This window comes from Ischnura elegans, chromosome 3, assembly GCF_921293095.1.
Source record: "Ischnura elegans chromosome 3, ioIscEleg1.1, whole genome shotgun sequence".
Classification (NCBI taxonomy): Eukaryota; Metazoa; Arthropoda; class Insecta; order Odonata; family Coenagrionidae; genus Ischnura; species Ischnura elegans.
In genome coordinates, this window is record NC_060248.1 from 69,535,495 (window position 1) to 69,551,215 (window position 15,721).

The 15,721-nt window shown below is 36.2% G+C and overlaps 2 protein-coding genes across 2 annotated transcripts in view; one reads left to right on the plus strand and one right to left on the minus strand.

Annotated features, from left to right (window-relative positions):
• The window catches only part of LOC124155995 (sarcoplasmic calcium-binding protein), a 40,708-nt gene extending 36,480 nt beyond the window's left edge, over positions 1 to 4,228 (plus strand). The window contains exon 6 of the mRNA XM_046530250.1: positions 3,868 to 4,228. Coding sequence (XP_046386206.1) covers positions 3,868 to 4,014 — 147 coding nt within the window. The 3' untranslated portion in view covers positions 4,015 to 4,228. The remainder of the gene's footprint in view (positions 1 to 3,867) is intronic.
• A 520-nt stretch (positions 4,229 to 4,748) lies between these two features.
• The window catches only part of LOC124155994 (nuclear pore complex protein Nup88), a 364,729-nt gene continuing 353,756 nt past the window's right edge, over positions 4,749 to 15,721 (minus strand). Inside the window, exons 11-15 of the mRNA XM_046530249.1 lie at positions 15,020 to 15,099; positions 9,542 to 9,688; positions 9,311 to 9,437; positions 7,782 to 7,912; positions 4,749 to 4,917 (exon numbers count right to left, since the gene is read on the minus strand). Of these exons, the coding sequence (XP_046386205.1) occupies positions 4,854 to 4,917; positions 7,782 to 7,912; positions 9,311 to 9,437; positions 9,542 to 9,688; positions 15,020 to 15,099 (549 nt within the window). The 3' untranslated portion in view covers positions 4,749 to 4,853. The remainder of the gene's footprint in view (positions 4,918 to 7,781; positions 7,913 to 9,310; positions 9,438 to 9,541; positions 9,689 to 15,019; positions 15,100 to 15,721) is intronic.

Consider the following 15,721-nt stretch of genomic DNA (forward strand, 5'->3'; position numbering starts at 1 on the left):
AAGGGAAATGGAGAAAGGGAGGAAAGGTATCTTGGGACTATCTGAAGTGATGTGAAGGGATTGTGGGAACTACAGGAGTGATGGGTACAGGCTATCTTTAGTGGTCGGGAGGATCTTCAGAGTCAACAGGGAGTAGCTATTCTATTAAAGGTAAAGCTCCGTAAGAGAGTGGTTGGTAAAGATCAGGTAGGCGATAGGATTGTGATGTAAGAAATTAAGGCGCGACCCACCAACATTATGGCAGTCCAAGTTTACACACCCACAAGGAATCATAGGAAGGAAGAAGTTGGTGAGGTGTATGAACAGCATGAGCAAATTATCAGGGAAATCCCTGTTAAGAAAAATACTGTAGCATTGGGGGACTAATTGCAATAGTCATGGAAGGGAGCGATGGGAATGAAATAGGAGAATTTGGATTAGGAATATGGAATGACAGGGAAGAGAAAGCTGCAAAATTTTGCAGGAGAAACAAGTTATCCATCACAAACACACGGTTCAATCATCATAAAGTGCGGAGATACACATGGATGAGTCAAAGGGATGTGGGGAGATATCAGATAAACTACATCATAGTCAGACAGATGTTTAGAAATACTGTGAAAAACTCATGCAGCTACCCAGCGATGGAAGCAGATTCAGATCACAACCTAGTGCTTATGAAATGCGACATTAGATTCAAAAGTCTAAGGAAAGAGAGAAAGGTGAATAAATGGTATGCAAAAGCTCTGAAAGAGACTAAGAGGAGAAAATACTAGGAACTTGCAGAGAATAGTATTTGGGAGATTGGAGATAGGCAGACTAAGGAGGATGGGAGGGATGAGATTAAAACAGGAATAGTCAAAGCAGCCATGTCATCAGTTAGCTACTTTGAGGGTAGAAGGAGTAAAACAACCCCAGACAGGAGAAGAAATGATAAAAGAAATAGAGGAGAGAAGAAAGTGGAAGAATGTAGACGTAGAGAAGGGGAGGCTTGAAGTGAGAAAATGGAAAAGTTTCAGATGGAAGGAGAGTTAAGTGCATGGCAAACCAAGTAAAGTTGCTACCACTATCAGGCAGCAAAAGAGGGCAAACCATGTCAAAAATTAAGGCTGAAGATGGTGGGATTCTGAGAGAGCAAGAAGAAATTCAGGGTAGATGTAAGAAACATGTGGAGCATGTATGACAGCAGATACAGGTTGGAGGGGTCGAAGTTTGAAGAAAAGGCTACTGAAAAGACTGATCTGGAGTATAGGGATTTACAGTGCGGAAACATGGACACTTAGGAAGGAAGATGAGAAAAGACTGGAGGCATTTAAGTCATGGTTATGGAGAAGCTGAGGTGGATGGAGAGGAGGAGGAACAACAAAGTGCTGGACATGGTAGGTTAGGAGAGGCAGCCTCCAAATGAGATATGGAGGAGATGGAAGGTTTGGATGGAGCAAGTACTGAATGGGGAGGGGATGCTGAAAACAGTGATAAAGGGTAAAATATTGGGTAAATGAGGGAGAGGAAGAGAGAGAATGGTATATTTAGATGTAATGAAAAGCAGTAGGCCTTATTGTAAATTAAGAGAGAAGTCCATGAAGGAAGGGAAGACTTCCAGAATACTGTAAATACTCCACATGAACCTACCTTAATCAAAACAATACTTGAATAACTAAAAGAAACACTATGGCAAGATTTTTAATTTTAAGGTGTCCAGCTTTGTGCAATATACTCACCCCTAATACTCCACACAAACTTACCTTAATCAAAGCAATACTTGAATAAATAAATAAAAACACTATGAAATTGATTGTGCATTTTAAGGTGTCCAGTTTTGTACATTATCCTCACCCCCTCAGTTGGCCATTCCATTGTAAGATAACTTCGTTTCAGGTATTATAGGGTGTGAGTATAAATACACTTTATGAATTCGCAAAGCATAACCTTCCCAAATGAAATTCTCACTCAACCAGTGATCTTTTGGTGTAGTCTTACACCAACTGATACAATGAAGGAATAAAATAGGCATGACGACTCTCATCAGAAAGTATAAGATATGAACATTATTTTGAAAAGCAAGAGTGTAACATGTGTTAGAAAAAGCTGGGAAATGAACTATTTGATCATCCCCATCTGATACAAGAGTAGCTGAATTCCATTGGAAAAAAATATATAGATCAAAATATGAACTTAATTATGTACCAAGTGCGTAGTAAAATACCTTTTCACAGTAGTTTCCTGGCTCTCACTCCTACTTTATCCTTCACATTGCATTCATGCATACGCTTGAAGTGGTTGAATTTTTCATGTTATATGATGTTCATCTCCAATATCTGCGAAGAAAACTCCTATCCTTTTTGATTATGCAATTAACTCCTTGCCTCTTAATCGTGTGTCATCCATGAAAGATCTTGGAATTATTGTGGACCAAAAACTTCTGTTCTCTGAACACATTCATGCGATCAAATCTAAAGCCATGTCACTCTTAGGACTACTCTACCGGTTCATGGATATCTCCAGTACTAAGGCCCTCCAATGCTACTTCTCAACCATAGTTCTTCCGGTGATCAACTATTGCTCCCCAATTTGGTCAATGTCTGCCCCCACTAATCTTGCCACCCTTAACAGTGTTACAACTTTTTTTGCAAAAATTGTAAAATTTAGAAACCCAAATCTCCGCGAGTCACCTACTAGTGCAGTTTTATCCTCTTTATCCGTCCCTAGTTTATCCCTTCTCCGACTTCAATCAGACATCAAATTCATTTATAATACCCTGAACTCCCACTTTGACAGTCCTGACATTGTTTCCTTCCTCAACATTAGAGTACCTTCCCGCCACACCCGATCTACTTCTTTACTCCACATTCCTACACCCAGGCTATCTGTAATTAAGCGCTCTCTTTTCCATAGGCTTTCCCTTTTAATAAATACTCTGCCCAGTGATATTGATCCGTTTGGTCTGACACTTAAAAATTTTACTCATCGGGCATTAACATATTTATCGCATAAATGACTAGATAGCCGGATAAATGTTTGTTTTTCTTTTTTATTCTATTTAAATTTGTAATCAAATCATTATTATTTAATTAGTGTTGTTATAAGTGCACTTTAAATTGGCAGTATTGCTGTATGTGTATCTCTTTATTAAAATAAAAATAAAAATAAAAAATAATAAGGGTTGTTTTGCATCACTTGATGCCATACCTCATATGATGTGCTGGAACAGTATGAGTGGTAGCATGTATTCATATTAAAATGAATGTGTCGGTATTATGTTGCAGGAATAAATCTTTAAAATTAATTTAAAAGTTAACATGCTGTACATACCTCACAAATTTGGAATGAAATCCTTTGTTTACAGACAGAAAAATATAAATTACTTTGTGCATAGATATCTCCTTTTTGCTTCAACCATTGCGATGACTTGGTAAAAGAGTTTGATCTCAAAATGCAAGCGATGGTGGCAGTGGAAGGGAGGAAACTAGGAGATGCATGCAAACCTTTGCCTGTGGTGGGTTTCTTTAAGAGCTGCACTCTACTACTGACTAAATACCTATGGGAATGAATCATAGCAATCAACCCATGAAATATTTCAGATTAAAATTATTAGTCAATTTAAACATAGCCCTAATTAGTGAATATATGCTACTCATTGTGGTCCAAAAAACTAATCTGATGTATGGAAATTTATATTTTCAATACCTTAGCTCTACCTGTACAGCTTAATGATATTTGCAGAGGGTAATTGGAAAAACCAATAAGAAATTGATTGATTGAGATAACATGTTAGAATTAATGGAGCAAATATAGAAGCACCGAAAAAGGACAAAATGCAAGGTTATGCAGCATAGATGTAATGAAGGAGATATTTGAGTTTCATTTCTTGTTTTCTGTTCTTTGCAGGAAGCAATTAAATCTTTCAATGCCATTGATACCAATGGCGATGGAATTCTGAGCCTAAAAGAGTTTGTGAAGACTGGAAGGGAATTCTTCCTAACAGAAGACGAGAGAAAACCCAGCAAACACTTTTGGGGACCACTATTTCACTGAGCAGCTACCAAAACTCAGGAAAAAACTTGCATTTGCATCCTTATTATGACCTAAAACTGGACCACTGCCGGAAACATTCCATTTTATCATCGTCATCATCATCATCATCACAGATATAGCAATAGGTTATCATGATAATATATACATATGTACTCTCGACAATCCTGAATTCAGTGGCACACAGCTCACTGACCAATGCTGGTTGCCACTGGTTCAGATGACAAAAAAGACATGATTGAAAGGGTCATAATGTGTAGCTAGTAGTTTCTTTGTAAAAACTGAAGATAAACATATTCTCTGAGACATTTTGGTAGCTGGGTAGAATAGATAACAACTTTGAGATAATGTATATATTTTTGAAAAAAAATTCTTTTGTGCATTTTTGGAAGAATATCTGAATGAATGCTGTATAAAATGATATCTAAAAATCCAAGAGTTTTGCCTCAACACCTGAATGCTCACAATGCAAAAGGAACAGTACTGAAACTAACAGTGCAATTCTATTTTGAATACAATGACTGTACGACTGATCAAGATTTCTAAGAATAACATTATTTTTCATTTCTGGTGCCTTCAATGAGAGAATGTTTGTGAATGTGATATTTTAGAATAAACTTTTTTATTACACAAAGCTGATGTATATTGTAGAAATAGTAATAAGTTCGTACCAACCTGGTATAAAGTTGATTTTGTGTAACCTCTCTTTCTGCATACATATGTAGTAGTTTACACGGTTCACTTAGTAAATGAACTTTATTGAGTATAAAAACCATCATGACATAAAATTACACTATTTGAACAGATTTCAATAATGCCTTACAAATATGGGGCACTTTTGTTCACATTCCTAGTTCTTGAAGTATTCTGTCTATCCTGTCTTTCAGAAAATTCAGGTCTTCATTCCTGTGAAAATAAATAGAACTCTAATCAAACAATAAAAATGAAAGGAGGCAAAATAATAATAAAATTAGTACTTAAGTTGAATATGCGAACAATATGACATGAATTATAAAAAAAATTTCCCCCAGAAAAAGAAGCATAGCAATTTTTAAGAAAGATATACTGCCTCCAAGATGACAACAAGCTAAATCTTGAATCACCACATACAATACCTATCCACTTAACTAATTTCAATGGTTCTCTTATAGAAAATTAATAGCAAAATAACACTCAAACCAGAAGCGTAAACATTGCACATTGAGGTGTTGAAATTAAAATTCAATGGAAAACTTAGACAATGATAACTATTCTTCTATTTCCTCTTCAATTACTTGGACGATTATTGCCCCTTCTTAATCCACCACTGTAATGAACATCAGTACAAAATTTGCTACGCTTGATGAAACCTTACTTGCAAGTCATGCTAACAACTAGACCCAAGAAATTTACACTAAAATTCAGAATAAATCAGACTGTTGAAACGTGTTTCATGCCTTCTAAAAATTCAACCTCATATACATACATATGAAAAAAAGTAGAGGCTGCCTATAGGATAGTGAGGAACCACTTTAAGGAAATGCAAGGTAAGTAAGGTAAATGTAAAGTAAGATGTAATACCCTGAGGGACAAAAACGGAGAACTAATGATTGAAAACAAAGAGAAGAGATGGATGGAATATCTGGAATATTTGTACAAAGGAAGCAGCCTAAGAATGAATGCTATCAAAAACGAGAGGGAAGTGGATGCCGAAGACATGGGAGCCCCAATTTTAAGATCAGAATTTGATGTGGCTGTAAGAGACCTAAGGATAAAGCGGCTGGCATTGATGATATTCCTGCAGAGCTAATTAAAAATGCAGGAGTGAAGCCATTAAACCAGCTGTACAAAATCATTAGTGAAATGTATTCGACAGGTGAAATGCCAAACGACTTCGAGAGGAACATTATAATCCCTATTCCTAAGAAGAAAAGAGCGGAGAACTGCAAAGATTTTAGGACCATAAGCCTAACTACACATGCGTCAAAGATACTGACCAGGATCATCTACAGATGAATAGAAAGAAGAGCAGAAGAGTATTTAGATGAGGACCAATTTGGATTCAGAAAAAAAAAGGCACTAGGGAAGCAATATTGGCCCTTAGACTGCTCACAGAGAAGGGAATACAAAAGAACAAGGCAACGTTCCTGGACTTAGAGAAGGTATTTGACAACGTGGATTGGAGCACAATGCTTGGAATCCTAAAAGACATTAGGGTTCTTTACAATGACAGATGAATCATCCACAGTTTATACAAAAACCAAATAGCGGTGATAAAATCAGGGCCCAGCTGTGAAGCAGCAAAAATTAGGAAAGGAGTGAGACAAGACTGTCCATTGTCACCGGTATTTTTCAACATTTACATTAAGAAAGCCATTAATGAAATCAAAGAAAAGGAATTGGGAGTGAATATCATTGGGAGAGAAAATTAGCATGCTAAGATTTGCTGATGACATAGCCGTTATAGCAGAAACAGAGACGGATTTGAAAAATATTCTCATTAATATGGGTAGGGTAATGTGTAAATATCAACTGAAAATGAGCACGAAGAAAACCAAGATCTTAGTATGCAGCAGAAGAGAAGAAGTCAAGACTAACATTAAAATAGGGAAGCAAAAACTGATAGAGGTGGATGAATTTGGTTATTTGGGAATCAAGATAGCTAGTGACGGGAGAAGCAAGAAAGAAATTATCAGCAGAATAGCCCGGGCGAAGAGAGCATTCCACCAAAAGAGAGACCTGCTTACAGCAGGAAACTTAAATATGGATGTAAAGAAACAATTTATAAGAACATACATTTGGAGTATGCTCCTATATGGAAGTGAGGCATGGACAATGACCGCAGCGGAGAAAGCAAGGATAGAGGCCTTTGAAATGTGGTGCTACAGAAGAATGATGAAGATCAAATGGATCGACCAAGTTAATAATGAGAAAGCCCTAAGAAGAGTAGGAGAGAAGAGAAGCCTCATGAAAACCTTAACAAGAAGACGGAACAACCTTATAGGCCACATCTTGAGACATGATGGCCTGATGAAGACAATCGTCGAGGGATAAGTGGAAGGCAAGAACGGAAAAGGAAGACCTTGAGCAAAATATATGGAACAAGTAAGTTGAAATAAGTATGTGAAAGAGAAGAAATACGTTGGTGTGAAAAGATTAGCTGATAGGAGAACTGAGTGGAGAGCTGCATCAAACCAGTCCTAAGATTGTTGACCAGTGATGATGATGGTGATACATATGAAAGTTTCTCACTAAGGAAACTTTTTAAGGCTGTCCACTGAAAGATTCATCAGTGAGGTTCTACTGTATAATTAAGTTCATAATTAAATTAACAGAGTTTAAAGAGGCCATAAGAGATGATTTACACAAGTCACAGATCACATAATTTACCCATGTGCATCAAATATGACATTGATAATTTGATAAGTGAGCAATGGAATTTCACTAATCACATTTAAATGATGTGCAGAAAGCAGATTGTATTCTCTAAATTGCTTCTTTGAGCAATAGTTCAATGATTAATTTTTCTCATAGACATAAGTAATTCAAATCTTCGATTCTCACAGATCACATGACCAGTAATTTCTACAGAACTAACATATTAAAAAAAAAACAGTCACCGCATGGTTTTTGATTTAACAAAGAAGCCAACCATGAAACTATTAAAAATCTTTCCATTAGAAAGGAAGGCCTTTCTATAATTAATATATTAAACCATGAAAATACGGTCCTCCAAAACTATTGACAACAAAATTGAAAGCAAAATAGTATAAGTTCTCGCTGAAACTTACTTCTTCACAAAGGTATCCTTGATGGCCTGGATTTGTTGATCACTTAAGTGAGCAGCTTTCTTCCCTTCTTTGCCTTCTGTATTGGTCCACTGTTCTATCTGCATCTGCTGATAACTTTGTTTTGTCTTTACCTGAAATGAAGGACAATGGAATTGTACAAAGTGGTAATTAAAATCATTTGAATCATAACTCAAAGAAGCATAGAATTCATGAATAATATTGAATAGCAGCATAATTCTTTTAACACAAATATGTATTATCTAAACGCAAAACATTGTACTTGTCCAAGCATAATGAGGTCAGTTACGAGAAAAACTATTTTTCAGATTGAGCAGAGAGGAAAAAAACTTGGATTGGAGCAAATATGGAATCACTTAAATTTTTTAAAATAAAAATAACTTTTAATGTCTAAATCAGCAAGACACTACAGTTTGAGGACTTTTACTGCCCAAACAAAGTGATATTGGGTCATATGGTTTGAATAATCTGGTGCCTCGTTGTACTGGTACTGATACTTCATTTTTTCTCAAAAAAGGAACCAGTTTTCTTCACCTAAAATCACATTGCTCAACTTTGAGCAACATCTATTTTGATAGTTTTCATTCCTATAAGTTTAAGTTTTGACTCTATAGGGAGCTAGATCTATTCCCAACTGTTCGCAGGAAAAGAATTCTCCATGTCACAAAAATTAAAGAAGTTGTTGTACATAACGCGAACATCTGCAAACTTTCAAAACCAATGGCTCAAATGAATGATTCTTCTGAGTGCTATAGAAGGTAAGTTATGCAGTTACATACATAGATATTTAGGCTGAATATCAGTAGTGAATCTAATATTGAGTGATACTTATTTATGTTTTGAGTGCTGGATGTTGATGTTCTTTGTCTGGTGAGGGAGAAAGCTTTTTGGAGCCGTGTATGATGCCATAATGTGCATTGTGGTGTAATGAACCATGACAGTTTATGAGACATGAACTACTAGCTACTGCCAATTTGGTGGCAACCACATGGGTCTTTTATCCTCCCTCTCCCACAGCTGAGCTATAGTAACACTTAGGCAATCAGTTGCATAAATAATTACTACTAAAATGATATTGAAAACTAGAAACTAATGATATTGGCCAAGATAATTTTTGATCTAATTTCTTCAAGTACTGGCATTTCTTAAATTCAACAGTACATAAGAGTACTAATAAATTTTCAATTGAGCCATTGGTTTCAAAGTCTACAGAGGCTGGCGTTATTTTCAACAACTTATTTGTATGTATGTATGTATGTAATGTAATTTCATTCAAGTAAATTTTTGATATATGTATTCACAAGTGTCAACCAAAAAATTAACTGATTGCCATAATATTTCTGCTCAGAAAATCACTGCAATAATCCTTCTAGTCATCAAATACAATGTGGTATGTACACGGTGAGATGAATAAGTGCTAATTTATTATTTACTTTTTCACCAATTTTACTAGAAAAGGATATGTATATTTAATAACCCTTCTAAAATAGACTAAAATCACATGTGCCTACCTTTTCCAAAGCATTCAGCAACTCAGTCACCTTATTCTCCGTAGATTTGAGTTCCTTTGAAGCTTGTTTCTCAGCGTAGGAAATCACAGGTTGCTTAAGAGTAGCCAGTCTCAGAAGATTTCCAGCTCTATCACATTAAAAATAATTCCACCATAAGTCAAATTGCCAAAAAATATGAGTCAATACCATTTGTATCATCACAATGAAAAAAATTACAGCATATGCACACACCTCTTTGCCAGCATATCTTGCTTTTCTTTAGCATCCTCATACTTTTCAGCCAAAGCTTCAGCTGCTCTACTCAAATTTTCTCTCTCATCCTCCAGACGAGTTATCTCTTCCAACTGCTGGTTCTTCAAGGCAGTGAGAGTCCTTACCCTGGAAGTTAAAAACAGATAAATCTTAGAACATCAATATCTTAGCAACTTCCACCAGTATTGAGGTCTTAAAAACACAAATAAGGATGAAATATTCAAATCTACTATTTTAAATGGCTAAAATACCATCAAGATTCAGTGTTAGTGTATTAATTGAAGAAAATGTGAAACTCATCATTGAATCATCAAAAAAATTTGAGAAAAATTATAACCATGGCATAGGCATTGAAAAGAAGAGTATCATACACAAATGAAGACCCTGAGTGCAGTGATCTCAATCATGTTCAAAAAGTAATGGCTTAACCCATCAACGCCCATGGGTGCCATACGGCACCGCAGTGCAGTGCCGAGCCCACGCTCCTGCAATGTATATAATATGTGCTTCTTAGCGTACATTTTGTTGCAGGTACTTAGTAGAAGGTTTCTTCTCTTTTTCACTCAATGTGATTTGTGTTTTTCACCATACTGGATAGTCCGGTCAGTTTCACAACAAAAGGCTTTTTTATGGACCCATGAGTTATAGGTACTCCATTGAGGGAAGTGCTTTTGTTGCCAATAATTATTATTAGTTTAAAAATTAAACCATAATGTTTTCGTAAATTGTAAAGGACAAGTTAATATAAAAAAATAGTAGTGTTGGGCGATTCAAAGTTGAGATATGTGAAGATAAGCATCAGTGGTGCCGTTCCGCACCACTGAGCATTACCCGTATCAATTCACCCTGCATTGCATTCAATTTTGCTTACGGCTGCGATTTTTAGCTCTATTATTCATCATAAAGCAATTATCTTAACAAAAATATGCCATGAACGTATTCAGAATGTGTGTAAGCCATGTTGAAAGCTTATTTAAATATAAAATATTATTAAATAATTTTTAAATAATATAAATATTGACCAGTAGATTTTTGAGGCAATGACTTGCAAATTTTTTCGTGGCTTCTGGGTTCACCGTGGGATTAGTTGGTGGATTGATAATGCTGTAGGTTAATTTCAAGGTTATAACTTGTAAACCTTTCGAAATAATCCAAATTCAAAAATAATTCAAATAGTCTAATTTCTTTCTTACACTAGGCCCTTTTTTGTCTCAGTGTATTGATGAAATGCTTCCTTCATGCACAGAGTGATACATTCTGTTTGCAAGAGGAAATAGGTGAGGAATCATGGGATGAAGACGGTGGCTCGGTTGACAATTTACCGTATTTGTCTGAATAATTATACCTTTTTTTCCCAAAATTCCCGTGATAAAAGTTAAGGTGGGAGTATATTCAAACCCATTTTTTTATTTTTTTCCCGAAACTCAAGCCTCAAAATTAGGGGGGGGGGGCTTTATTCAGAGGGGGACTACATTTGGAAGAATACGGTACCTAGTCGTCAGCTTAGAGCTAAAGCAGAGATACTGTTTATAAAAGCAGGACAAAATGAAGATGAAGAATTTGATGAGCAAATGGTTGTAGTTTTTCAACAATCAAGGCTAATAAGAGTGAACCTGACACCGGAATGTCGCCGAATTTGAAAAGGAGCTAATCTCAGGATCTTAAAAAACAAGAGAGAGATAATGGATGGAGATGTATCTAACTGTATTTTTAAGAAAAAGAATGAAATTTCTAAACTCATATGGCAGAAATAAACCAAGATATCAATGGTACAGTCTTTCTTCCTTCGCGCTGACAATTCAGTCCTCTAATTATCTGAATACTTTTGAACTATTTTTTGAGTTAGTAGTAGCAATAATTATGTGCTGTTCTGTAATAGCCCTTCACCTAATATTCCTTCAATGAGGTAAAAAGTGTTATTGGGAATTGGCAACATACTAGGTTATCAAAAACCATAACCAAATACCATACTAGGTTATAACATACATGCACTGTTCTTGGATCATGGTAGCGTACTAGGGATTCCATGGATATAAACAATTCATATGAGCCAAGCCTATTAGGTTCAGCTACATGGTGTGGCACTTGAACAGTGCAGATGGATACCTAGTCAAGTTCGAGGCCTACCAGGAAAAAAAGCATTATGGAAATACGAAAAGAGGAGAGGAAAATCAACAGCTCCGATGTTATCAATCTCAGAGAGAATGCACGGCACCTGCAGTATAACATTTTTTCGACAACCTTTTCACAGGTTGGCAGCATATTTCTAGTTCATGTAAAATTATGTCACTATCTGTTTACCACAAGGAGAAGAAAAGACGATTTGGTTTTTTTGATGGACTGATTCTCCTAGTGGAGCAGAAGAAGAGGGCATACAATGGCAATGGTACACTCTGGAGCAATTGTTTGCCAAAAGAAATCTCACCCCGAAAACCATTTTTCAATAGGAGCCACAGGGAAGTTACGAGTACAGCTGTGATGAGGAATCATGCATAATCCTTGTTCAATGGGTGGACAATGGGGTTGTAATGGGTGCATCAACACATTATGGTGTGCATCCTTAGACTAGCATATTAAGGTACTCGAGTGGTGCCATAAAGTAAATTTCTGTGACGAGACCAATAGCATTTGAGGTGTACATTGAGAAAATGGGTGGTGCTGATCTCATGGACTGAGGGGTAAATAGCTACACAGTGGGTGTGTGCCATGAGAAATGGTAGTGGCCAATTTTTACGTAGTTTTTGGGAGTCTGTGAACACAACACTTGGATTTGGAGGAGTGGACATATCACAAATAGAGGTATGGATGCTCGTTGTTCAAGTATACCTAGTTAAGTACGGAACTCGCTCACATCAGGAACAACTGCTGAGGAAAAATTTCGGATGCCTTGCAGCAAATATTATACTACATGATTGTATAAACCACCTTGTTATTTCCACTCAACAGGGAAGCAGGACAAAACTTGCTTGGAATTATTGCATGTCTTAAACAAAAACGAGTGTAAGAAATGTAATGTTGGTCTCTGTGTTGAATGGTTTGCTACTTCATTCAAAATCTAATGAAAAATAAATAAGTTAAACAGAGGTTTTGTCATAGTTGACAGCATTTGATTCTTCCCAAAATGCCTATTGCAGCGAAGAGCTAATGTCCAAGGATGCCATATGGCACCGGCATGTAACTCTGGTTCTACATAATATTTCGGGATAAAAATTTAGTACCGATCTTCAATGGTCATATGATTTAACCACATTTTATAAAAATGAACGATATATGATTAAAAATAAACTTTGGGCACTGACAGGTTAAGTATGCAATCCACTCATCCAAATTCCAGGTACCTCGTCCAGTATCTTAAGAACCCTGGCATGAAATAAAATTTATAGTTCCCCAATTTCACTGATAATAACTTAATAATGTCAGTGTTGCATAGGCAAATTTACGCGGAGGGGGATGCCCCTCCCTGATACTTAAAAAATGGACAAGATTTTTAATATGTTTACCATTATGTTTGTTTTGTTTTGTGTACTAAGGAGCCTCAATAATTACCTTCCATATTATTAACTTTCATGTTAAAATAAAGAGAATACTTTGTATAGTGATTGTTTATGTTGTTTTTAACCCCTTCCTACTGGTGCCTACAAATGGAAAATATTTTCCGTGCTAAGAGTAGCATACAAATATTTTAAACCTCTCTGCATGGAGCTCATTTTGGGGTGGAGTTACCCTGGTATTTTTGTCCCTCAGATTTGGGACCCAACTCAACCCAGCCCGTCCCTTACCCCTGCCACTGGTCTAGACCCTCTAACCCTATCTTAGCACAAATCCACGGTCAACTTATAGCGTTACAGTGTTTTTCAACCAAATATTGCATTTGATTTTCAATGATTTACTCTTCTAAAGGAATTACAAACATTTTTTTAAGAATTGTGGAATTTTCTATGGATTTCTAGCGTTAAAAACAACAAAGTTAGTGAACATAAGGTACTAAGACTACAAGTCCAGAAGTCTGTAATTTTTAATGCCAAAATTTCATTTAAAAATTGCTTATGCACAGAACAAAACGAAGAATTCATTTCCAAGTATATAAAAATTGTAGTATGCAACAAAATATATCAAAGAAAAAAACTATTGACATTATGAGCACTTTGCAATGGATTCCTGCCATTAGGATGATCGTAAATGAGTGGGAAGGTCGGCCTTAGTTGCTGACGAGTGGCCATGATGACTCGCTAAGCTGGGTCTCAGGCTGGGCCTGAATGCATCAGACAATTGCTACCTCAGCAGTCACTTCCCTTCCCTCCGGTCAGCCAGAGCTGACGTCTGGTCATTTCCGTTGAAAAATCCGCAACAGCTATACCCGACATCTGGAGTTCTGCATATGAAAAAGCCCGTTGGCTACACCAGACATCCGGCTCGATAGGGTGGATCTCAAACATGAGAAGTCTGTTTGTCCATCACGCCTTTGTGCCCCCCTCCCTCCCCAGAAAAAATCCTGGATACCGCCTTGTGGTGTTCTGCACTAATTTTGCCATTATTCAGCCCTTTTTCACTAGCCCTAGGTATGGTGATATGTAACAGTTTCTTGCAAAAGATGGGCAGTCTCTAGCATATTTAGAATGTTTACCAAATGGCCTAAATTTGGTAAAATTAAACCAATAAGGAGGGCTTGAGGCATTGACAAAATACCCTAACAAAATAATACATTCTAATGAACCCCCAAGACAACTTTTCTGACCCCAAGCTCCCAAAAGTCACGAAAGTTTTTTACAATCACACCTTGCCTAAGACCTCTTCAGCCCGACATGAAATGATTAGAATGCCAACACAAGAAAGAGTAATCATGTCAGTAGATGGATACATGAAACTCAAAATTGAATCGTGGTGCAAAATTAAAAAAAAAAAAAAAAATTGTGAGAATTGCACTGGCTACTAACTCTCACATGTGATAGTTTAGCATTGTTTAATTTGTTTAAAAAATTCTTCACAAATTCAAGTCAAGGACGAAAGTCAAACCACTTGGTTTTTGCAAAAAATTTAAGATCAATAGTTAAGGACAGAATTTCATGGTATGCCTAATTTAAGAAAGAATCAATGATTAAAGACAAAGCACCTCTATAATGGTAAAATATGCATTAGGAAGATACAATTTATTACAAAAATTAACTTTTCATAGCTTCAGATAAAAAATTAGGAATTATTAAAAAAATATTAGAGCATATGAAAAGTCTTGCTACGTATATTATAAACATTTTAATAACAAGAGGGATAAAAAATAAACCTTAACAACCTGACATCAGAAGTAGATAATGGTGGTAGTGCTACCTGTCTCCTTAAAAAAATCCAAAAAACCAAATCGATTTCAACTTCATACTCACCAGAAGTGTATTAATTCTTAAAATCAAGGGAATACATTTCTATAAGTGAATTTATTTTCAGCTAATAGTGGTGGATCTTTACCTCTTTTCAGCTTCTTCTCTAGCACGATCATGCCGTTTTATGTATTCTTCTCGATAGAGCTGAGTAGCACGACCTAAAAGCTAATAAAAAATTTCATGAGAATTAAAAGATAAGCATTTTGAACGCATGACCTAATCTTAGCCCACTATACAAGAATGCCATCCATGAATGAAAACTCCTTTAACGACAAAGCTGTAGTGCTGAAGGAGTGTCAAGATTTTCAAGTGGAACAAGTTGAAACCTCCCAAAATGCTTGAGAGATTAAATACTTCACGCAACCCCTTATAAAAGCCTCCCTCCAAATGTAAAGCTCCCCATGTGAACCCATAAATATTTTTTCCTGGCTATGGCCTTGATTAACAAACTGCCCCCTTGCAAGGCATTCAGAAATGAAAAACCAGCCATCCTTCTTAAAGCTGATGGGACTCATTCCAGGATGACACTGTGCAAGTTTTCCATTAAAAAAGATAAACTCCAAAATTATTTTTGCAATTGCATTCACATTTAGCAAGTATGCCTCACTCATATACAAGATTGTTGAGGAAAAAATTAAGAAGACCATCGTGCAAGCGGTAGCTGTTTGATCAGTTACTCGATCAAGAAATTATGTCTCATTTTGCCAGTTATTTCCACACTTTATTATATGTAATTATTTATCCTGTTTCCTTTCATCAAAATATTTCATAAATAATCCCAGTAATA